The sequence below is a fragment of the Rosa chinensis genome, chromosome 3, assembly GCF_002994745.2.
Source record: "Rosa chinensis cultivar Old Blush chromosome 3, RchiOBHm-V2, whole genome shotgun sequence".
Taxonomy (NCBI): Eukaryota; Viridiplantae; Streptophyta; class Magnoliopsida; order Rosales; family Rosaceae; genus Rosa; species Rosa chinensis.
Genome location: NC_037090.1, coordinates 21,976,527 through 22,001,452, shown reverse-complemented (window position 1 = coordinate 22,001,452; position 24,926 = coordinate 21,976,527). Strand labels below are relative to the sequence as shown.

Genomic DNA, 24,926 nt, shown 5'->3' with positions numbered 1-24,926 from the left:
CTCTCTCTCTCTCTCTCTCTCTCTCTCTCTCTCTCTCTCTCTCTCTTTCTCTCTCTCTCTCTTAAATCTTGATCAAAAATCTGGATCCAGTTGCATCGCTTTGATTTTTAGTTCTGTTGATAAGCTTTGACCTGGCGCTCTTTTCTCTATCTTCATTCTCGGCTGAGTTTCTGCATTCTGTCATCGACAGAGTGAAAGAGATGGAGTGAGTCGTGGAGAATAGGTTCTACATGTCGTCATCGTGTTGGTTTTCGTTCGATTTAGGGTTTGTTTGTTTCTTGCATGTGATTGATTTGGGGTTTTGGTGAATGCAGGAGTTTACGGTTGTGAAATTGGGTTTGTGGGGAGACGAGATTTGGAATTACGTTGAAGAGAGCAGGAGAGCTGCAGGTTTGGTGAGTTATCTATTGCTGTATTCTTTTTTTTGAGTTTGGAGGTGGTGAGAATCTCCATTTGAATTAATTGTGGAATTGATTTTTTTTTTCATTTTGTGTTTGTTTTGGATTGATTTGTGAATGTATTTGCAGCAACAGGAGGGAGAATGGGTTCTTAAGGGTAAGTTTCATGGATCATTTTCTTCTATACTTTTTGTTTGAGTTGGGTGTTTGATAAGCTTTGCATTTTTTTGTTTTAACTGAGTATATAAGCTTTGTAAACAATAAGCAAGTAGTTTGCATGGTTAAGAATGACTGGAATTTCGAAGATCTTTTGTTTTAATCTATCTGATGAGTAGTGCCTGGTGTAACTACTTTATGGGGTTCCCTTTTGCAGTGAGAAAGAGAGGAGGGTGAATCAGTTTGTGTTTCTTTTGAAAAAGGTACATATCAAAATTAGAGCAATTTAATGTCGTTATTTCATGGTATTGAAATCATTAATATTTTACAATATTTCTATTTCATTAGTAAACATCAGTGTGTACTTTCAGTTTTTGCTAAAAACATTTCAGTTTTATACTTACTAAAAACATTGCTTTTCTTTTCTTTATCTTCATTTGTTATCAAATTCAAACCACATAAATATTTGTTTCATGTAAGGTTAAAAGCATTGGAGTAATCATACTGATGTCTTTTTGATATTAATATATTTTTTCAATTTAGTATAGTGCATAAAAGTGGAATCCGTTGGTTGTATATTCAAACAGAAATGTTAATTTGTAAAGGAAGATCAGGTCACCTGAGTATATCTTTTCAATTTACTATAGTGTATAAAAGTGGAATCCCTTGGCTGTATACTTAAACAGAAGTGTTAATTTGTAGAGGAAGATTAGCTCACTTGAGATATCTAATCCTTTCACTCCTTTGCAGGGAAATTGGGGCATAGGAAGAAGGGTGATCTGGAGTTGGTATTGTTTTTGACTTGGCTTCTATTATCTACCTAAGGTAATTGCATTATAGGTAATTGCTTCAGCTTTAAAGATAATGGTACAATAGATGAGTAGATCAAAGAAATAGAAAACAGATGCAGCATTTTGTTAAATAGCAACCACATATATTCTGCTACATCAATATACCAACTCAAAGAGATCAACCACTATTGGAACAAATCCGAACAATATTTGCCCATCTGGTTTTCTTTAAGAAATGTCTGATATAAAGGACAGTTGGCTTATGAATCATTTGATGAATGTATGTAAATTTTGTTGAGGACAAATGTTTTAATGTGTCTCATATATAGTTGCTAAAAAAAGTTTTAAGGAGAGAATCGTCTTTTCTTAGTATAAAAAAGTTTGCTTGATCAACTAAATGGAGGATGAATGAGTTTGTATTTATGTGCCTTAATGAGTATTGGTTGTGTGATCAGAACAGATATTTTTGTCCTCATCCCTGTCCAGAGAGAATTTAGATTCATTCCACGTCAAAACATTTGGTTCCTCCAATTCGGAATTGAGGGAAAGCTGGTAATCTCTTTCTTTATGCTTTTCTTTGGTAGAACTGTTCGAATGTATACATCTTTTGTGGAGTTCATAAATGGTATTAGCTATTAGTATATGCTTTAATGTGTACGTGTTGAATTCAGTTTTATGCTTTCATTGATATGGAAGTAGTAGGCTATAGCATTTGTGGCAACCACATTGATGTAGTAACCGGTAAATAAAAAATCATACAATAATAGTCTGATGTGTTGATGCATGACTTCATCTTGCATGCCTAAACCCTAAACGTGCATGGTTGAGAGCAACATGTTGAAATAGGGCACTGAGGAGTGCTGGAATAGATAATAGTTTTGAAGTTTGAAATGCTTGCTTATATAGGAGGGCGAAAGGGAATACTGGGCAGAAAATAGTGCCTAAAAGTACATGTAAAACCTAATTTTCATCTTTTTATACCTATAGTTATGGATATATAAGAGGTCAATCAAGTAGTTTTCAGCTATTGCTTAGTTTACCTATTAAAAAAGAAAAAAGATAAGTTGTATGTATGGCCAATCTAGCAGAACTAATGTAGATTATTTGTAGCTACCAGCAAACAATGATTATATAGATTCTTCCCCCTTTGAAATAGATTAAGGAAACTAATTAAGGATTAATCATCATGTTACTTTTAGGTATAAGACAAAATTCTGTGGCCAATTATGTTGCTTAAAATGCTACTACACATGCTGTTTATATGATGCTTCAAGCAATTTTTTTGAAGTCTTTTGTTTTCTGATATAAAATTCTGTTCAAAACTGTCTGGGTCACATTTCTCTATTGAATCAGAAGAAGAAAAAAATCTACATTTGAGGTGTGTTATGTGAGCAGTTTTTCATTTGGTGTCTTCACGAACACTTGGTTTTTTTTTTTTTTCGTGAACACTTCTTTTCCTTCACTTTTTTTTTTCATCAATGTTACTGTAGTCACTGTCTCCTACAGTCAAAGAGCAATTCATCCAAGCCAACAACCATACCAACTGCTGATTGACTGTACAGGGAGTGACATTGACGAAAAAAAAATGATCTGGAGGTAACTGGTGTTCGATTGACTACCTTTCTGCTCTAATTAAAATAGAATCGGTAGCTTTCGTTTAATAGAGAAGCTACTTTCACAGTGATAGATAAGCCAGTATTGAATCAGCAACGTCATCAACAAACCATCAGCAAAGAAAAACTGGACTGAAGTGTACTTTTTGGACAACCTCCACTACTGGTCATCACTAGGCTAACATCATCTCAGCATGCATATGTGCTAATGGACATCATCGCTTATTTTTGGCAACCAGATTAGGTATTTGTTGTAACTAAGTGTTAGCCTATAAGTAAAACAGCTTATTTTTGGCAAGCTGTTTCAACAGCAACTGTAATCCGTTTTTAAACACTGAATTTCAGTAAAACATGGTGTATGTTAGTTCGTAACGAGATGCTCTATCCTCCTAAACTTTAAGATTTCATTCTAAAACCCGCAGCAACGCGTGGGCATCCATGCTAGTATTAAATAAACAGATACATAATCGGAACGGCAGAGCACAATATTCATACCATCCAAAAGACCAAAACTGGCAGTGCACAACAGAGCACTACCTCTTTTTTCAAATATTCCAAAACTGGCAGTGGCAACCGCAACAGTAGCAAAAGAGACACAAAACAGATATATAACTAAAGATACAATCTTTAAAATCTACGATATGGGATCCAAAACCAATACATCAAACAATTCAATGCTTTACCAAAACAGATACAAGTCTACAAATGCAACTCAATTTCAAATTTTCAAGTCAAAAGTCAAAATAGAAAGGCAAAAAGGGACAGATGCAATTCGAACCTAGAAATCCAGAAGGACAAAATAGATCACATATCCAATTTTCATCTCATATCAGTCATATGTATAGCGTATTGCAAAAGTAACATATGCAATTCGAACCCAGAAATCGAAGCAAGAAAGATGGCAGCAACTTACCAAGCTTGAAGTTTCCGAAATCGAGTCGAAAACTGAAATCGAAGCTGCTTCACCTAGTAGAGTTCGAGCCAAACCCAGAATTGAAGACTGAAAATTGAATACCCACAAGCAGAAATTAAGAGAAAGCCATAAATTGATTGAAGAGTGAAGACCTAGAAGCGGAAATTAAGAGAATTACAGAAACCCAGACTCACCGCGCACCGTCAGTCCATCACGGAGTCACCGTCGAAGAAAGAAAAGGCGTCGTGCGGCCGTGCCGGAGAGAGAGAGAGAGAGAGAGAGAGAGAGAGAGAGAGAGAGAGAGAGAGAGAGAGAGAGAGAGAAAGAGAAAGAGAGAGGCGAGCCTTAGTCGAAAACTTTTAGGTCAGATCGCGTTTTAGCCTCCTAGGACGAGTTTTTTTTATTTTATTTTTTTATTATTATTTTTTTAAAGGGACGGAACGCCTAGTCGCCGACTGCCCAGCGCCCAGCTATGGCCCCCCAGCTCGCCTAGTCGGCCAATTTTCACCCTCACGACTAGCTCGATCGACTAGGCCATAATCAGAACGGCTCACCGCCGCCTAGGCCGATTTTTAGAACCATGTCCATCATAGTGCACTGTGGCGGCACAATTGGCACACTCAAATATGCGTAAGTACGAGATACTTGTACCCAGTCACTAGCTGTAACACAAAGATTGTTTGAGTGGTGGTAGGTCGTAGACGAATTAGCATAGCTGCATGCAATATTGCATGACCCCAAGCAGATATAAGGATATTGGTGCGTACTACCAATGTCCGAACTACCATCGTAGTAGTTTCCGCGAGACCATTTGGGTGTTTACATGGGAATCATCAGTCCCATTGCAATAACTATCGAAAGTTTGCAACGTAAACTCTCTAGCATTGCCAAGTCCAATTGATTGATTATGATAATCCGGGGAGTGAGCCAGTTGTCATGTGATATGTGCTAGGAGTGTAGTATAAGCAGCATTTACAGGTGGACAATGGCACACCACGTGACCAGCGTGTTTGCGTGTCAACCAACATCATGAAATGTTTAAATGTCCGTAAGTTGGTTGAATCAGTCCACAGAATCTCCATGGATTCTATGTAAGAACAGAATGAGTATTTTCATATCATTTGCATAGGACGGTCTCAGTCCTAATTTCCCTAAGGAATGGGATATGTAAAACGAGCGAGAGGCCTTAGAAGCAACCAATGAAGATTTTGGTTGGGCCTGAGCATCTGAACTGCTATTTGAAGCAAAGTTGGTGATTGCAGCATCACTGGAGGAGCCATCACCATGATGGACACCATCCATGGCCATAGGAGACGCCAACCATGGCATCATTAGAAGAGACTACGATGGCCCTAGGCTTGCGGTGGACGACAACGATGCCAGAGGCAGCGGCAACAACGGTCATACTTAGTCCAGTCAACTTTTGATTCTTGCTTCGTTTCGCTCGAAAGAATGGATGTTTGTGTGAAGTCTTTAGTAGATGGATCATCATATCATGACCAGGATGACCTATCCTGTCGTGATAAAGTCAATATCTGTCTAAATTCAAGAGATCTTATCTCATGACTTTATTGGATTTAATAGCTCGAATAGTGACATAGAGTCCACTAGAGAGACACTTAAACTTCTCTAAGATGTGCCTTTTTTTGCATTCATTAGAGGTATTGCAAAGGAACTCATTTTCGTTCTCTACATGCATTTTCGCATGGAATCCGTGGGCTATTCATAGGGTGTGATTTGCCCTAGGAGCGTAGAGAGTTTCTGTGACAGTAATCAAGGTGCCATTTGGCAAGGGGAACTTGGACTATTCCATGTCCTTGAACTAATGCTAGTGGCCTAGCCATTGTAGTCACAAAGTAATATGCTCAGAATCAAAATGGAGTTATAATGAAGAGAACTCTAAATTTTATTCATAAGCCAATGGTGCACATCATTGTCTCTTAACCATTAAGAGAATCTAATCCAAATTCTAGCTAATGCAAAACAAAGGTAGTCATTTGACTTCTTTCGGTAACGCCAAAATAAATATGACTAAGTGAGTAGAGAGATGTCGGTGGAGCAAAGCTCGCTTAAATACCACTTATCTCAAAAGATTCCTAAACATCATACTCATTTTGGATGAGCCTATGTAAAGAAAAACTAAACCAATGACATTTACTATAAAGTATATGACAATTGTCTATTACATCTCTTGGCAAAATAAAGACTTGAAATAGAATTGGTGATCTATTGATCCCAGCCAGGCTTGAAGTCTTCAACCCTTCACTCTAGATCATCTTCTTGATCTTCTTGTTCGACATAGTAAGCTTCTCTTGCTTCACAATATGCTTTGTAGGTGGTGACAATTTCTTCACGAGCTCTACAAACGTGTGCCTAATGACCGAATAATCCACATCGGGAACATTCATCTCTGTGCTCAGACTCTATTGATTGAGGCAATTTGAAAGCATCATTTGGATGGCTCTTATTGTTGGTCGCACCACCAACATGGCCAAAGGCGTTGCCTCCCTCTCTCTTTCCACGTTGACCTCTTTGGCTCGGTGTTCGCCTATTTTGGTGGTTACCTTCCTCATTAGAGCTAGAATATGGACCAAAACGTCCAGAATTGTCCCTAGATTTAGGGTTTCGCTCTTGGTACCTTCCCTTTGGGGCGCGACTATAATTGGACTCCGAAATATACTCTGTTCCCACGAGTCTCAAATTATAGTTCTTCACAAGGATGTTGTCATGCTTTTCAGTGACATTTATAGCTCCAATGAGCTCATAAAACCTTGTGATCCATCCTGCAGCAATATTGATTCGATAGTTCTTAGCAACCATCAATGCAGAGACGGGGAAGATAGACAGAGTCCTCTCAATCAACATTGCATATGTGATATCTTTTCCACATAATTCCATTAAGGATTTAATGTGAAGTGGTTCCAAATTGTAGTCAATAACTGACTTGAAATCACAGAAGCGGAGGCTATGCCACCTCACTTCTTGTTCAGGAAGCATGGAGTCACGGACATTGCCAAATCTTTCTTCGACTAAGACCCACAGCCTTCTGGGGTCTTCTTTGTTCATATACTCGTACTGGAGCGAATAATCCATATGACGAGTCATTAGGATGATGGCTTTCGCCTTATTTGCCTCCAAGCTTGAAGCTAAAGAATAACAGCGAGAAAATCTTAGTTTTCAGCAACAAATTTGTTCCTCGCAAATTAACATTTCTGTTGTAGTGAAGGATGCGAACTGGGCAGGAGACCTTTTGTTTCTTCTGGGGGTTGGTTCGGTATTTTTTTGGCTGGATTCGGACAGTGGTTGCTAGGGTTTGAAGACTACGATTTTAGGAGTTCAGGCTTAAAGTTTCGTGCTGATAACTTGTTTTAGGAAAACTGAAATTGGGAGAGAATTGAGTCGTGCTTTCATTGATAATAGGGGACTCTTTATCTAGAGGATTACAAGCATAGAGATAGAGTTGTACATGGAAACATAATCGTACAATGATTGGATATCTACAAATATCTCCGAGAATATCTCTAACATAAACCCTATTACAACTAGAGAAAATAATCTAGAGTTTGGGCCAGACACATATTCTGGATTTACTTGAACAGTAGTCAATTTTTTTTTTTAAATGAAAAAAAAAAGAAGTATTTTAGTATGAGGGGTGCTAACGTAAAATAAATTCAACTATAATTAACAAACACCCTCTTCTATTAAACCATAATATAGATATAGAACAATTCATACTTCTTGAACAATACATATATTAGACGGGAATTACACTTCTTAGCAATAGGCCATGAGATTTATCAGTAGGACTGTCCAGCTTAAACTTGCATAAGGTCCTTTCATCGAGGGATCTTTTTTTTTTTTAGGCCATTTAACGGATTATTTGTGGGACTCACTTTTCGATTGTATTTCGGCATCTCGACTGTTCAGTTTTTAAATCCTAATATAAAAATCATTTCTGCAAATTATCAGCCAAATTGATAATCATTAAGGTATCAAACTAAATTAAATAAATGGGCGAACTGAATCTGTCCAACATGAACCGTTCGTGTTTATAATTGTAATTGTAGTTATAATGCCTTAATGATTATCAATTTGACTAAAAATTTGCAGAGATAATTTACTCATATATACCTAAAAATTGAATGGTTAAGATGTCAATGTGTGATCAAAAGTGGGTCTAATGAGCGGTTCCTGAAAATAACCCAAAAAAGAAATCCCTTACTAGAAGGGTCCTGATATACATCTGTGTGTGTGTATGTGTGTTGCTAGAATTTCAACCATGGAAGAAGAAGAAAGAATAAGGAAGGAGGAGGAAGGAAAAGAAACGCTGAGAAAGCTAAGGACTACATTGTTACCGGAATTTTTGATTACATTTTTACAATCATACATTCTCTTTACATACTAAAGCAAACTAAGTGAAATAACCAACACTAGTAAAATAGTAAAAATCACCAACACTCCTATATTACCCTTAACATCCCCCCTCAACCATATGCTTGGGTACCAAGCATAATGGTTGGAACAAAGAAAAGCAGTGGAAAGTAGAACTCCAGCAGCTTCAATCAGTTTTCCCACCAAAGCAGAAAGCATCAATACCCCATTATTCCAGCTATCTGCCTCGAAACAGGGCTCCTATCATGATCCATAAGCTTTGCCAATCTAAAATCACCAACCTTTTTGTAATGAAATTCCCATCCAGCAACTCATTACCAGTATCTATATGAATCACTTTTGCTGTCCACATTATATCAAAAATAGATGCTAATCCAATTGCAACATTTTGCCTATGAGGCCAATCCAACATGTTACCGTCTTCTGTTTCTTGGTAAGGCACAAATTTCTTTATACAATTTCAAAGGAACCTTCAGCAGAACAGATGGGCATCCTTAATACACACATTCACCATATCAGCAGGGCCCATATATAATTGTTGTATGCCAATGGAATATGCCACAGTTCACCAACCCTGCCCTTTCTTTTAATAGCATAACTGTGAGAGCAGAATAGCCACCAAGCTGAGATACCCAATGTCAGCAAAGTAACTACAGTAGTCCCATCTTGAGTGGAGTGGCCACAGCCTCAACCCAGAAAAATATAGGAAAGAAGAAGAATGAAGAAAAGTGCACAAGGCAAAAGATTGAATGGTAATTTTACAGATTTTGATCTTGATTTGGTAATTGTACAAAAGGAAAAAAAAAAAGCTGAAAACAAAGGAATTGGATAGTGTTTTGACTGGTAATTGTACAGAAATGCATAGAGAAAACAAAGAATCTCTTGGTATTTTGACTGGTAATTGTACAGAAGCAAATTGAAAGAAATATCTTATAATCAAGAAGAGGGATAGGAAAGAAAACAAAAATGGGAAAGGCTGTGGCACAGGACAATTGAACATCTTCGACTAGCATATGATCAGATGTCACTTAAGAGTACCAAATCATAACATATCAACATCAACCTTATAACACCAAATACCATCACCTAAGCAGACTAAGTTCATAATCCTAGTAATACGAGGCAGTCGATAAGCAGAGTAGGTCACACAACAGTAGCACTTAATATACCCAACTTAATTTTCAAGAAGTAATTGAACCAATTGAACTATCATGAAAGGCACAGTCAAGATTTTACCAAGAAGAAGATAGAACGCAACATTTGAGTCGAAGCTCGAACCACACACTCTGAAATTTCAACACCGTCAGAGTCAAAGTCGGAATTGTCGTCTATAATCTCCGGACCTGAATCGGCCGACAGCACAAATGTCGATGGAATCTCATTGGAAGCCGTCGAGTTATCTTGACCTCCGGTCAAAGATAGAGGTCCAGTGAGGTCTAGTGGTCACCGGCGACATGGTAAGAGTAGAAAGCAAAAGATGTCAATTCCAGAAACGGTGAGAGTTCGTAATTGGACGGCGGCTCGGTGATGATGAGGGATTGAGAGAGATTGACAATTTGAGGGTTTGGGAATTCCGATTGGGGGATTTTGGGGCTTATTCGATTCGATTTCTCTATATTGAAACACAAAAGAAACTGAGAACGGAGAGAATTGCAGTGGAGAAGTAACGGTGGAGCGATGGTCAGGTCGCGCACTACAACAAAAAACTTCATTTGCGAGTAACAAATTCCTCGCTAAAAACAGACATTTCGTGGAAATTCTTTTCGTCTTCAATTCGTCGGAGAATGCTCATCAAGAAAAGGTTTAGCGACGAAAAAACAATGTCCTCGTCAAACCCTTTCCGTGATGAAATCTATTTGTCTCGCTGTTATTCTATAGCGACAATTTCTTTCCTCACTCAAACCCATACTTTTTTCTCGTTAAAAAAGTTCAACGATTAGAAAATAGTTGTTAACTATATTTTCCGACATACTAGATTTCGTCACGAAATTAATTATTTCCTCGCCAATGATAACTAAAATTAAAAAATGTAAATAAATAAAATATTTAAACTACTTTTTCTGCGACGAATTTTCGTCGTTATAAGCTTTGGGTGAGGAAGCTTTTTCTCGCTGTAAACCTTTTTTAGCGAGGATATTTTGTTTCATTGTACCATGTATTCTTTCAACGAGAAAAAATTTTCTCGTTAAAGATACTTAACAACGAGGAATATGTTTTCCATCGACGTTGGAACTACGGTTTTTGGAACGAAAATATTTTTGTCGTTATAAATAGCTTTGGGCGACCAAGTTTTTCTTCGCTATAAACTGTTTTCAGCGAGGAAATTTTGTTTCTTCGTAAAATGTATCTTTTCAATGAGAAGGTTTTCTCGATAAAGATACTCAACACTGAGGAATGTGTTTTTCATCGGTGTATGGACTACAGTTTTTGGGACAAAAATATTTTCGTCGTTATAAATAACTTTGGGCGAGGAAGTTTTTCCTCTCTATAAACTGATTTCAGCGAGGAAATTTTGTTTCATCGTAATATGTATATTTTCAAGAAGAAAAAGTTTTCTCGATAAAGATACTTAACGAGGAATGTGTTTTCCGTCAGTGCAAGATCTATAGTCTACAGTGAGAAAATTTATTTTTGTCGTTATTGATTTTAATCTATAGCGAGGAAATTTATTTTTGTTGCAGTTGTCTTCTTATTACGATACGACCTGCCAGCGATACATATTATTTTATTCTAAAAAGAGGATTCTTATTCAAAACTAGTTAAACAATAAACAAAATAATAATTTATAATGTTGTCTACCATAACTACTAATTGGAATAGTCTAAAGTCAATACTGAACTAAAAATGATCCAAAAATCAATTAACTTGTTTAACTGATACTAAATCCTAGATACGCATAACTAACTTGATGCTTGTTGGTTCATAAAGGTTGCCATGAACTGCTCAAACTTTTTGCCTTGCTCCTGCAATTCTTGGATTAGCACGTTTTGTGTATCAATCTTTTCTTGTTGAGCCTTTATAGTATCTTGGGTCTCTTCAAGTTTATCTTCTAACTCTTTATTCTTCTCAGACATTTCATCTAGTGATGATCGAGAAGTGCTAGATGGTGGAGGCCTAGGGCCAAAACCACAACCCTTGATGTAGCCTGATTTTACTCCAAGAACCTTTGCACATATTTCATCATCATTCATAGTTCGAGTCCCATCAGGAAGGGTTGTCTCAGTTCGCATCTTAACCATTTGATCCTGCAAATAAAAGAAAATACATTTAAGTGTGTATGCTTAGTTCCTAGTAAATCAAAATAATCTCTTGTAATCTATAGGTATATTCATCATCTTAATCTATGTAATTGTTTTTTATATAAATACATATCTACGTATGAATATGCATATATAGTTATACATCTATAATTCAAGTTATATTATATACATCAATAGGTCACTTACCCATAATTCTTTCGCTCCCAAGTCCCAACCTTTTTTAATGCTTTTGTACTCCATTTCAAAGCGTTCAATTGCACCTAGCATCTCCCCTGATTGTGCAGCCTATTGCATTAAACAAAAAAATGTTGTTAAGACATGTATAATAGTTACAATATATTAATTAATAAAATTATATAGATAACTTACAATCTGTTCTTGATGCGACATAAAAGACTTCGACCCTACTTTATGGTGATATTTCAAACGTGACCTATTAATAGAATTTTTCTCTGAAACAATCTGGACAGTATAACATATCAAATGATTATTTTGGAATTGTAATTTTATGTTCTTATCATTAAAAAGCAAACTGAAATGTAGAAATTATTAACAAAATTAGTGTAGTATTTGAAAAGCAACTATAGCAAAAATAAAAAGAATAAACAAACAATCTTGTACGTACCTGAAAATCTTCACTAGAAAAATAAGTGCACAGAAAAACCCATTCTTCTTCAGTTTTAACATCTTTGTGTTTATTTTCTAATGCTTCCTCTTTTGTTGAGAATTGCTCAAAATGCTTCTTCAGCTTATAACGGAAGTTAGCAAACACTGTTCCAAAAGATTTATTCACATATCTCTTAATCCAAGGTAGAGACATGTCAATGTCGTACTTAGTCTGCATATAAATAATTTAATGTTAGACAAAATACTTTACTATAGTTATATAATAAAATAAGAAAATTATTTAGGAAAAAAAAATCACTCACAGTTATTCTTTTGATCAAACTTGTCCTATCTTCTGGTTTTACTTCCTTCCATTTTTTCACATTTAGAGGTGCATGGTTCCGAAAGGTGAATCCAATTTCATTAGCAAACATTTCCGCATATGGACCTGTGGGTCTGCCATTTTCTTTCTTGAAAGTCACAGGTATTTTAGTACCAAGCTGCTCATGCACCTTATCAGCATTTAAACCTCTTGTCTTTCCACGCACTTTTTTTTTCTGGACCTTCTATTAAAAATTTAATTAGTGAAGTACACATGTATAATTAATAAATTTTAAATACAACAAAGCAACACAATGAGTACCTGTAGTAGATCCTTGGATATCGACTGATGTCCTAGCATCATTCAACCCTTCAGTTGTAGCATTTATTGATGGCTGGTTAGTAGTTTGGCACTGAACGTGTGCATTCATTGAGTCACCTGTTATAATCAATGTAATTTTAACTTATGATTTCTATTTTTTTTTTTTTGGGAATCAAGTCATGGGTTGAAATAACTTAAGATTGCAGTAGTTGTTTTAGACCCATAAAGAATATATATAACCTAATTCAAAATGGTCAGAGTCTAACTTACCAACAGTAGGCCTTTGGATAATGGTACTAGCAATAGCCCTTTGGGTAGTTCTATTAGAGATAGGCATATCAGGAACATCGAGTTCATCTTGCAAAGAATTTGGAAGTGAAGGTTCATTTGCTAGAAGTTAACAGGCCCAGTCGTCTGCTATTACTAGTCCTATCCCCACAAGAGAGGAACAAGCTAATGCAAAATTTACAAAAGAAGACTACAAAAGTAAAACAGAAAATCGCAGCAAAGGAAGATGACAAAAAAAAAAAACAATATGAAGCCGCAAAGCAAAAAACCAAAAAAGATGAATCCTTAATCTTCTATCTACGACAAGAACTTTTTATATAAGAGGAATTAAGCTATAAGATAAACAATGGACTCCTAAATCGATTAACCAAAAGGACAACTTCAATTTAAATTAGGGAAAAGAAAAACTAGAAACAAATAAATTGATATACAACTTATACATGGATTTAGTAGACTACCTCGTACGCAAGTTTTTTTTCCTTTGTTTATGGCATTAACTTTCTGCCTTACTCGATTGCTTGCTATCTAAGAGGAAGACCATCAAACCATTCTAATATTTCATCAAATATACACTGAATAGCTGCAAATTAAGGCAAAGCCATTGAACAGTAAAGACGATCAAGACAATCGAGGTATACATGCATAGCAACAAATTTAAAGAAGAGTTTTAGAGAGAGGATGTTAGAGGCTTAAAGAAGTTGACAAAAATCAGAAGCAATTTCATTATATAATAAACAAATAAAAAATTTCAAGAAGAGCACAATCTGAATTCTTCAACCATATTGCTTAGTACAGAGAAATTAAACTCATCGATCATAGGATATTTACAGTAGCAAACTCCTAAATCATCATCATCACTATCTTTTGCAGATGGACAACTGGGTTATAGTTTCTGGTAATTATTCAATTCAACCCAGACCCAATTCAATTCAAACCCAATTCGATCGAAACCTTTATTGTGTTCTTGAAAATAAGATTTTCGTAAATCAAACTATACAATAATGATGTATAAGGAGGAAGAAAGATGAATGTAGTCTTACCTGCAGAGATCAGAGCTTCAAAGATGGGAGATGCAGAGAGGGAGGCTCAAAGACGTATTATGAAGATGAAGGTCGACAAGATCGCCGTGAGAGAGAGAATTGAGTTTTGTTTCTTTTAGGTTTTATCTCTAATTGTTTTCCTTTTTAGATTAGCACTTCTTTTTTTTCCCTCCCCCTTCAGTAAATGAAACCAAAATGTCCCGCTTCTTTATTTTTTATTTTTTTTTTCATCTTTCTAATCCTTCAATATGTCATTTATAAAAATAAAAATGTGTTTATAAAAATAAAAATGGGTTTAGGGTATCTCTATGATTGTGAATATCTTAACGGTTTTTAATTGTGGAGAAGTCTATGATATTTCCATCATAATTTTAAAAGCATGAATATGAATAATGCTTATGCATATGAATAATGATTATAAAATTAGATACGTCATTATCGCATTGAACATTTGAAAGGTAAAGAAAAAAAAATGATTCCGACAAATATAAACACTTAGCACATGTCATTCATTGGTAATCTTATAGTATATGTCGGTGTGTCTCTTATAGAGCATTTACCCTTAATCTATTAGAAATGTGAAAACTTCTCAATCTAATGGGAATAGCAAAATAATATGTAGTTTTTGATTATCTTTTTTTACCTGTTTTTCTATATTCTCAATAAGAAGATTTCTTGTTTAGAGGAGATATCCTGTTAAGGTGGAGATATCTAATTAAGGCGGGAATATCTAATCGAGGTGGAAATATTTGGTCGAGGTAGGAAATTCTGGTCGAGGTTGAAATATCTGGTTTGAGGTGGGAATATCTGATCAAGGTGGAAATATCTGGTCAAGGCGAGAATAGCTAATCGAGGAGAAAATAACTTGTAGAGGAGGATCTTGATAGGATGAAACTCTTTAAGGAGGATTTAAGTGACGAGAGATTTGCTCAAGGAAAAATCCGAATGAGGTACAATCTCTTTGAGATACAATCTATTCAAGGCACAATCCCTTCGAAAAATCTAGTGTATAGATCATCTTTGCAAAGTTTCAGCCAAATTGAGGATCATTAAGGTATCTAACTCACTTAAACCAATGGACGAACTGAATATGTCCACCCTAAACCGTACTAGCTTTAAGACAGTTCTCAACATCTTAACGACCATCAATTTGGCTGAAATTTGGAAGAGATGATCTATACATTAGTACCTAAAAACTTAGCGATTGAGATGTGGATATGAGACCAAAAAGTGACCCTAAACTCCATCCTCACACGTTAATTTCAGAGTGAGGCCTCACTCTAGATAGGATATATATATATAGATCCTATATATATGTATATGTATATATATATATATATATACACACACATACACACACACACACACACACACACACACACACACACACACACACACACACACATATATACAGATTTTATCCAGAGCAGAGCTCCACTTTGAAAGTAACGTGTGAAGTTCGAGTTTTTGGTCACTTTTCGGTCGCATATCCACATCTCAACCGTTCAGTTTTTAGGTACTAGTGTATAGATCATCTCTGCAAATTTTCAGCTAAATTGATGATCGTTAAGGTATCTAACTCGCTTAAACCAATGGACGGACTGAATCTGTCAACCTGAACCAGACTAGCTTTAAGGCAATTTTCAATGCCTTAACGATCATCATTTTGGCTGAAAATTTGCAGAGACGATCTATACACTAGTACCTAAAAACTGAACGGTTGAGATGTGGATATGCGACCGAAAAGTGACCAAAAACTCAAACTTCACAACTAAATTTTCAAAACCGAGCTCCGCTCTGGATAGGATCTGTGTGTGTGTGTGTGTGTGTGTGTGTATAGGGCTTCCACTAAGGGATCCCTTTTTTTGGTCTTTTATAGGGATAGGCATTAGACCAACTTTTAGATCATATTTTCACATCTTAACCATTCAGTTTTTAGGTCCTAATGTATAGATCACTTCTGCAAATTTTCAGCCAAATTGGTGATCGTTAAGGCATCCAAAACTGCAATTTACACGAATGGACCGAATCTGTCGAACCGGAACCGTTCGTGTTTATAATGGTAAATTGCAGTTTTGGATGCCTTAACGATCATCAAATTGGCTGAAAATTTGCAGAAGTGATCTATACATTAGGACCATGAAGTTGTATGATTTGTATATTGCATTTAAATTGTTGAGGTTCATTATAAAGCAACAATGAAGTGGAAAATGAATTTAGAGAAACCAAACCGCTCGATGGAGACATTGTAATATTTTATGGTGGTTGTAAAAAATCTAGCCAATTTGGTTCTCGTTTTGAATTCGATCAACTAGGTCAAACTTAGTTACTCTTATAAACCTATATTTATATATCATACACTCCAAAGAGCAACCCCTATCAATTCAAAGAAAATGGAAAAACCGACCGTTGGATGGGATTATTACAATAAATTATGAGCGTGGTAAAAAATTTAGCCAATTTCATCATATTTTCGAATCCGATCGAATCGGTCAATCGTCGTCATGATATGTAGAATATATATGCACATAATCTATATAGAAGTATGAGATAATGAGAACTTCCATATATGTGTGTGTGTTTGTAAATATATAAACTTATATAGATATATGTGTGTTTATAAATATATATAGAGATATATATATATATGTATATATATATATATATATAACAAATACATATATAATAGTTTACGGGCTTTTACGGGTCAAGCCTAGCGGTATTTTGGCGGGCCGGGCTAGGTTTTTGTTGGCTTTTTGACGAGCCGGCCCGCCAAACACGGGCTTTTAGCGAGGAATTCATAATTTTGTCGCCATTGAATTTGGCGGGTTTTACATAATTTTCCGTCAAACTAATAACGACGAAATAGTTATTTCCTCGCTAATTGCTTCTTTTCACAAGGAAATAATTCATCGTCAAACACGGGCTTTTAGCGAGGAATCCATAATTTTGTCGCCATTGAATTTGGCGGGTTTACATAATTTTCCTCCAAACTAATAACGACGAAATCGTTTTTTCCTCACTAAATGCTTCTTTTCACGAGGAAATAGTTCATCGTAAAACACGGGATTTTAGCGAGGAATCCATAATTTTGTCGCCATTGAATTTGGCGGATTTCACATAATTTTCCGCCAAACTAATAACGACGAAATCATTATTTCCTCACTAATTGCTTCTTTTCACGAGGAAATAGTTCATCGTAAAACACAGGATTTTAGCGAGGAATCCATAATTTTGTCGCCATTGAATTTGGCGGGTTTCAGATAATATTCCGCCAAACTAATAATGACGAAATCGTTATTTCCTCACTAATTGCTTCTTTTCACGAGGAAATAGTTCATCGTAAAACACGGGATTTTAGCGAGGAATCCATAATTTTGTCACCATTGAATTTGGCGGGTTTTACATAATTTTCCGCCAAACTAATAACGACGAAATCATTATTTCCTAGTTGAGTGTCGTTTTCGCGATGAAAAAATTCCTCACCCTAGTCTCATATTTCCTCGCTAATAACATGATGATTTAGGAGACCAAACTATGGTCACTTTTAGTGATGAACAAAAATATTCGTCGTAGAAAGTGGTGTACAGTGAGGAAAATATGTTTCTCGCAGAAAACCTAATGACATTTAGTGAGGAATTGAAATATTCCTCGTAAAAAGTGACATTTACTGAGGAAAATAAATTCCTCGCAAAAAACTTGGTCGCTAAAAAGACTTTCTGTTGTAGGCGCCATGGCTCTGATACCATGCTAGAATTTCAACCATGGAAGAAGAAGAAAGAAGAAGGAAGGAGGAGGAAGGAATAGAAACGCTGAGAAAACTAAGGACTACATTGTTACTGGAATTTCTGATTACATTTTTACAATCATACATTCTCTTGATATACTAAAGTAAACTAAGTGAAATAACCAACACTAGTAAAATAGTAAAAATAACCAACACTCCTATAGTCCTATATTACCCTTAATGTGTGTGTGTGTGATTTACATTTAACTCAGATGTTACAATTTCCGTGCAATGTACCTGAATTAGGTATTTCCCCAAGTACATCATTTCACACAATAACAATGTCATTTCAGATTGAAAAAGCAGAATACACCGGCCGGAGAGAGATATATATGTTCATTCTTTCGTCAATGTAAATGCAACACTATTGTAGTTTCAAATTTCAACTAAAAACTGAATGGATTAATTTCAGGTCCACAGACAGTTGAAAACATGTACTTTGGCAGCTGGGTGCTTTTGAAAACATGTATAGTGGGGTTTCGTTAGCAAAGAAAACATGTAGTGGGTTTACGATCCATTTAGACAGGTCTAGTTCCACTTTGGCTCACATTTCGCAAATCTAAAAGCGAAGATAAGATGGTTGGTATATGCTAAATGCTCATCACATTGTGCCTAAAGCTTCTGTTTGAGAAATTGCCTTGTAATATATGACCTCAAAATTTACATAACATCCATGTCAATAGCCAAGATGCAGCTTTCACTAAAATTTGGAGCTCGATCTCCTCCCTCAGGTTTCATAAAATTAAATTCAGATGGCTCATGGATTAGTACCTCTGGGGAGGGTGGAATTGGTGTAATAGCAAGGAATGAGCATGGTCAATTGATGGGTGGAACAGCCAAATCGGTCACTACATCTACAGCGTTGCAGGTGGAATTGCAAGCGATTTCGGATGGCCTCTCCTTGGCCATTTCTAATGGTTGGTCAAATGTTGAGGTAGAGTCGGACAATCAAAAAGGGAGGTAGTGCTACAAACTGGGAGATATATCCAATTCTTCGCCAAATCTGGAAGAAGCAATCTGTGTTCAACCAGATACGGTGATCGTGGATCTCTCGAGAAGCGAATCGGGCGGCAGATTGCCTTGCCTCGCTTGCCAGGCGGAGGTTGTGCGCGGAAGCTTGGGTCGACAGACCCCCAACCTCCCTTGTTTTCATTCTCTCCAAGGACGGCCTCCCCTGTCCACCGGCTGCCTTCGCTGGTCCCTCTGCATCCTAGCTCCAAGGCTGTTGAAGAAGCTTATTCTCTCATCTGTTTTTACTGGTGTCTTCAGTTCCTGTTTTAGAATCTGTTAGTCTTTTACCTTGCTGTACTGTGGGGTGTATGAGTTGGACTTCGTTGCCAGGTCTCTAGTGCTTTCTCTTGGGGGGTCCTGGTTTGTCATTAATCTGGGTCCTCCTTGCCGTTTCGGCTTTAATGATATATCATTCAGACCAAAAAAAAAAAAACATCCACATGGTGTTTTGAAATCTTCGTATTTGGCTATTGTTGTATTGGAGTTGACTTTCCAGAACAAATGCTATTCGTATATAGCTATATTGAATAGATCAAATTGAAGACGAAGTTAACAAAAGAATAATATGTTTTTCAGCAAATAAAGCTTCTGATGTTGTACTTAAGAGTAGTAATTCAATTTTTTTTTTTTTTCCAAAACGTTCTGGACAAGTAAATCGAAAATGGGTAAATCCCACACTTGCGGCCTACCACATCGATCACAAGTCTTTAATTATTCTCAACTGATTCGATCGTACGTCAACTCTATAGATCGAGGTCTATCCACATAGAATCAACCAAAGGCACATCTACGGTTTGTTTCACTTTTAGAAGACCCTGCATCATACTGCAGGTTCAAGATTTTTTTTTATGCATAAATCTAAGGAATGTATTTCCTATGGAAATAAATTATGGAGGAGCTAAAGATCTAAGTAAGAGAGGGTCAGAGTAGAACAACCATACATGCTGACCAAGTTTTACGTATTTTTTATCTTAGAGAGAGAGAGAGAGAGAGAGAGAGAGAATGGCCCAAACTGTTCTAACATAACCGCATAAATTTTCACGAATAAAATTTGGTTTGAGTATTAGTAAAGTAAATAGATTAGTTAGTGTGTCTCTCATGAACGAGTTATGGTGTTAAATAGTATTCCGGTAAGCACAAGTACATTCACTAATTACCAAGTATGTGGCAAATGTGACCAATATATGTGTTTTTAGTTAGAATAATGCTAAAAAGACCGTATTTTGTTGTACTTGTACCACATAATGTGGCAATCGCTGTGACATTGTTTTTATTTATTTATTTATTTTATTAAGTTGATCAAATGATTTTACTCATACCCTCATGATGATTCGAACCTATGACCTCGATCTTAGATAGTGGTTAGATATTTGTCTAATAATTTTTTGTTAAATAATGAGTATTAGACGATATTGGTGCCTCAAAAATAGTATTCCAAGGCATCCAAAAACCCTAGTTTTAGGCAATTTTAGCGCCACATCATATTTTTAAATACATGAAGATGATATACGAAGAGTTATTCTTTTAGTTAGGGCACTTTTTATGTGCTAAAATAAATTCATGTCTTTCTTACCTTAAAACATCTTTCTAGATGCTTATGAACCGATGCTGTGCCATATTTGGAAACCAAAGAAAAATTTGTGTTTGGTGGAAAACGATATATCTCATGCTTATTTTTTAAAAAAAAATATTTTATTATAGGTAACAAGGGATATCTTAACAAGCTTATGTTATTTCATCAAGGATTGCCTTGTAATCTTGTATAGTTGATAAGATATGCTACTCTTAGAAGTTAAAAAAAATGATGCTCATGAAGCATGATCTTTTATCTAATTTGAATCATGTTATAATTCAAAAAACAGCTGTATTTTGTTTTACTTTCTGACAAAATAGAAGCCGTAAAATCTGTAAACGGAAACATGAAATACCAAAATAATGGTAAAACTTAAAAAATAATATAAAAAAAATTTGATTTGATAGTTTTTTTTTTTTTTATCAAATAAGAACTTCATTAATAATGAACTGCTTACAACGAGTTTTTGGCGACATCTCTTACTCAGAAATGGCCACTAGACTTCCCACTGGAAACCTAAATACTGACTCTAAACTTGCACTACAACTGTATGACAAAGACAACAAGTGCAGGAGCAGTAAATCCTTGACATCTCACCTCTCGTCCAGCCAGTAAGAACTCTAAAACTAGACAACTCACTTGTGTCAACACTAACTCACCAACCAGAGTCCTCCTGACCAGCTTTTGATCGACCAAGCCAACACTCGTTGTGACCTAAACTCGACCAAAAGGATTGCCGGACATTCAAACCTGGGACTAAAACACCAACACCATCACCTCCCTATTGTCAACACCATCCATCCACCACTGCTCCAAAACGCCTACTCCTCTGACCCAATCCCAGACAGGAAGGACCCACTAGAAGGCCAAGGATGATTATCTATGCCAGACTTTTCGCCACCGCTGCTGACCCAACTCTAGAACAGGAACGACCCCCAAGACTGCGAAAAGAAGATTGTCTCTGCCACACCTTTAGTAGCGACATATTACCAACAATAAAATAAAACCAAACCCTAAACTAACAAACAAACCAAAAAACAAACCCTAAATTAAAACTGGAACAAAAAACTAGAGAGCCTAGTCCTGGCCCAAAAAGATGGACCAAACCCGAGCTTTGACCTAGGAGAGAGGACGGCCCCAAGAAGCCTGCCATGCCTCGCATCCCCACCCCGGCCTCCGTCGCCAGACCACCGCACCACATCGCATTCGCAGGACCGCCGACTTGAACCCACTGCCTTTCCCGATGAACCATGAATAAGCACCGCCCCAAGCAGATGAAACCAATCCCAGGCCGGATCCAAGGGTTCCAACCCAGAACGGATTGATCCGATTGGCAGAAAGTTGTGCCTCCCAACCATGCCACCACCGACCAACCTCCGAACTGTACGACAACACGCCACCACAAGCATGTCACCGTCAGACCTCCGATCCCCCAACACCGAACTAGTCTGCCGCTGAAACCATCGAATGGTGAAACCAAGCCTGAGAACTCCCATTGCAGCAACTGCTACCTCGACCCACACTCAGTCAACTAAAGCCTGTCCGATGACGGCGCCAGGGCTAGCCGCCGGACAGGGATGGAACGCGAGAGAGAGAGAGAGAGAGAGAGAGAGAGAGAGAGAGAGAGAGAGAGAGAGAGAGAGAGAGAGAGAGAGAGAGAGAGAGAGAGAGTTTTTTAGGGTTACGGCCGCAAAAACACAAGTATTTAGTTGGAGATTGATTTGATAGTTGGTTGCTTAATTTCAAAATTTGATTCTGAAAACAGTAATGCCTGTTATTGGTTCGAACCGATCGATGCACCGATCTAGTTAAAATGCTTCTATCCAAGTGTCCTCTCTACCTCTTCTTACACATGACATTTTCCTGCTTTTCAATTATTCTTTTGATGTTCCTATGCCAATAGAGGTAATTAAAGGACGGTGTTCATGACCAAAAAAAAAAAGAAGAGGTAAGGTGTTCCATCACTTCCATGCATGAATTGATTTGTTTAGACTAACAATTTGATCAACTAAAACAAGCTGGCGCATGCCTGAAAGAAATTTTGAATCTGCCATTAATTTTCAGAAATAATCTGATTTCCATTTTCTTCTTTGGTACGATAATTAATTAATGAGTCAAATGAATTTTTAGATTTTTTTTTCTAAAATATCTGTGTAATAATTTTTTTTTTTTTTTTATCAAAGACTTATTACCATGAGAATAATGTAATTTAATTTTTCACATTTCTCCGGATCGATAAGCAATTAATGTTTCTAATAATTTCTAAAATTCTAGATGAAGAATGTTTCATAGCCAAAAATAAAAGATTAAGTCCACAGTTGGCCATATTCGTCATTGGGCAATCCCAGGCTCCCAGCAGTCCTAAACAATGCAAATATAATATGGGTTAGATTTAATAATTGCCTGAAATATTAAACTAAAGTCATAGACCGTTTGCTACAACACGGTATTATTGCCAGAAGTGCTCATCCTCCTCCTTTCATTCATTCAATTTGTTTGTTTACATAATTTCGTTTAGCAAATAATAAACCGTTTAAATAAACATATATGAAGATCATATATCCATCAATACAATAATATTAATTTTAAGAAAAAAAATTATGCTCAAACACCAGTAAATGTAAATCTAACCGTAAACAAATTTATTTTTAAGTTGATTTTTTTTTCTGTTTTTCACACTTGAATATAAATCTAAGAATAATTAAACATAATTTTCTTGGTCAGTTGCTGATGATCAGGTGAATACCGAATACTACTGACCATCAATATATATCATGACCTGTGACTGAGCTCCGAGGAAAACAAGGAGAGTTCTTCCACTCACTGGAATGTGAACTAAGAATTTCACTTGCCTTTTCTTTCAAATATGGAGCACAATCGACTTGGATCAGCGTTATAAGCTTCTTCACCGTTCCAAACTCCAACATTTCCTGAAGTACCATCTTATTTCCAGAGTACTTGCTTATCAAGTAAAGGATCAGAACAGCTCGGTCGTCGGCCGCCTGCGAACCCTTCAAGATCCTCTCGGACACGACAAATATGCTTGCTTTATGACTAAGAAACTGAGCTCTCCCTGCGGCACAAGAACACAAATGGAACAGTATCCCCAAAACGAGCTCAGTTGTTTTCTTTTCCTGAACTGCACCACCCAATTCGAGCTCAACGAGCTCATAAACTGCGCCGGATTCCACCATTTTGATCCGATTGCTTCCACAGCGACAAGTGTCTAGCATCACTTGTAAAGCCGCATTGGTGCCTTGTTGTGTAACGGCACCATTTCTCAAAACCCCTAAGATGTTCCTGAAAAATTCAGGATTGAGGGTTTCTAGCACGCTTGAACTGACCTTCTGAATTATGGACTTCAGCACCAACATGACGTGGGTGTTCACCTCGATTTGGTTCTCCATTTCACGGCTCAAAACCCACGTCAACGAGTCCATGATCTGATTGTTCTCTAACAAAAGATGATTTAATTCTTCGGGTGAAATCCGAATAAAGTGAAGCACGCTGAGAGCTTCTTCCAGACCATCTACCCTACCATTTTTATAACATGTTACGATGAATAACAGCATGGTTTTAGCCACACCGGCTTCCGCCATGTACTTTAGGTTACCTTCGTTTTCGGTAGCGAGCAGCTCCAGTTTTCTAATGATTTTTAGCTGGAACTGCGGGTCCGGAAAGTCCTTGAGCAGCTTCACGACTTGGGCCTTGCTGAGAGGCGGTTTCGGAGTTGGAATTCGATCCACGCCTTTAGAGGCATTGTCCATGCACCACGCCTGGATCAACCGGCGTAACGTGTGATTCGGGGTTAACTCGGAGTCTTTGGGGAGCGGCTGTTTGGTTACGGGGCAGGTGGTGTTCTTGGCGTGGAATAGCCAGTGCTCGATGCTGTCTCGGTTGTATGTGATGCCTGTAATAGCTGTTACAGGGTCGGTCATGATCTGAAGGGAGATCGGGCATACGAAATACTGAGGAACTTCAATATCTTCAGCCATGAATGTGCAGAAGGAAATTAATTGAGGGAGTGAAGAAGAGAGAACTTCTTCTTGGGGGTTGTGGTGGTAAGAGGATGCGGCTAATATATTGACCAGAGAGAGTGGACTGGTCTTTATATAATTGGTGATGGTTAATACTAATCTATTCAAAGGCAGGTTGGGCAGTCAAAGGAGAAAAGTTGTGGGCAATGATCAAAGAGATGAAATGAACACGGAAGAAGTAGCATAGAGCAAAATTTGGATTTGGGACCCCCTTTGAAGCCCTTTTTTATCCGAGTCAAATGTATACATGAGCATCTCGGGAATGTTAATAAGAAAACCAAAAAAGCATCTGATCGACATCAATTTTCTTCTTTTTAATTTTATATGTATCTCTTCGTAAATTTGCAAACATATCTTTCTTTATTGGCTTTATTTCTCTTTTGCGAGGATAGAGGTATTAGATTCAAATTTTCTTCTC

The 24,926-nt window shown here is 36.9% G+C and overlaps 2 protein-coding genes and 1 long non-coding RNA gene across 7 annotated transcripts; 1 reads left to right on the top strand and 2 right to left on the bottom strand.

Annotated features, from left to right (window-relative positions):
* Positions 1–1,754: 1,754 nt before the first annotated feature.
* On the top strand, positions 1,755–2,921 carry LOC112195061. Its single transcript, XR_002934338.1, has 2 exons — positions 1,755–1,897; positions 2,836–2,921. It is a non-coding gene; the product is annotated as an uncharacterized LOC112195061 (long non-coding RNA).
* Positions 2,922–11,056: 8,135 nt separating this feature from the next.
* Positions 11,057–14,229, bottom strand: LOC112194293. Of its 4 annotated transcripts, XM_040517292.1 has the most exons (9): positions 14,101–14,187; positions 13,519–13,585; positions 13,043–13,129; positions 12,773–12,889; positions 12,453–12,695; positions 12,149–12,361; positions 11,893–11,985; positions 11,710–11,808; positions 11,057–11,508 (listed from the first exon to the last, which is right to left on the bottom strand). In XM_040517292.1, exons 4-9 carry the CDS (start codon positions 12,812–12,814, stop codon positions 11,164–11,166), a joined length of 1,035 nt encoding a protein of 344 aa, XP_040373226.1. In that variant the 5' UTR covers positions 12,815–12,889; positions 13,043–13,129; positions 13,519–13,585; positions 14,101–14,187; the 3' UTR covers positions 11,057–11,163. The 4 variants fall into 4 exon arrangements, with proteins under 4 accessions (XP_040373226.1, XP_040373225.1, XP_024190310.2 ...); XM_040517291.1 differs by lacking the exon at positions 13,519–13,585 and having other exon boundaries at positions 13,043–13,201; positions 14,101–14,229; XM_024334542.2 differs by lacking the exon at positions 13,519–13,585 and having other exon boundaries at positions 12,453–12,692; positions 13,043–13,201; positions 14,101–14,229.
* Positions 14,230–22,671: 8,442 nt separating this feature from the next.
* LOC112193131 (E3 ubiquitin-protein ligase PUB24) lies at positions 22,672–24,561 on the bottom strand. 2 transcript variants are annotated; one of them, XM_040516854.1, is made up of 2 exons: positions 23,324–24,561; positions 22,672–22,832 (listed from the first exon to the last, which is right to left on the bottom strand). In XM_040516854.1, the coding sequence occupies exons 1-2, from the start codon at positions 24,464–24,466 to the stop codon at positions 22,803–22,805; spliced, it is 1,173 nt and encodes a 390-aa protein (XP_040372788.1). In that variant the 5' UTR covers positions 24,467–24,561; the 3' UTR covers positions 22,672–22,802. The 2 variants fall into 2 exon arrangements, with proteins under 2 accessions (XP_040372788.1, XP_024188935.1); XM_024333167.2 differs by lacking the exon at positions 22,672–22,832 and having other exon boundaries at positions 22,924–24,560.
* Positions 24,562–24,926: the final 365 nt, after the last annotated feature.

Coding starts and splice junctions, on each gene's coding strand:
- LOC112194293 (XM_040517291.1), bottom strand. CDS start 12,814: ATGATGCTAGGACATCAGTCGATATCCAAGGATCTACTACAG. Junction 12,696..12,772: donor TATCCAAGGATCTACTACAG/GTACTCATTGTG, acceptor AATTTTTAATAG/AAGGTCCAGAAAAAAAAAGT. Junction 11,509..11,709: donor TGGGAGCGAAAGAATTATGG/GTAAGTGACCTA, acceptor TTTTATTTGCAG/GATCAAATGGTTAAGATGCG.
- LOC112193131 (XM_024333167.2), bottom strand. CDS start 24,466: ATGGCTGAAGATATTGAAGTTCCTCAGTATTTCGTATGCCCGATCTCC.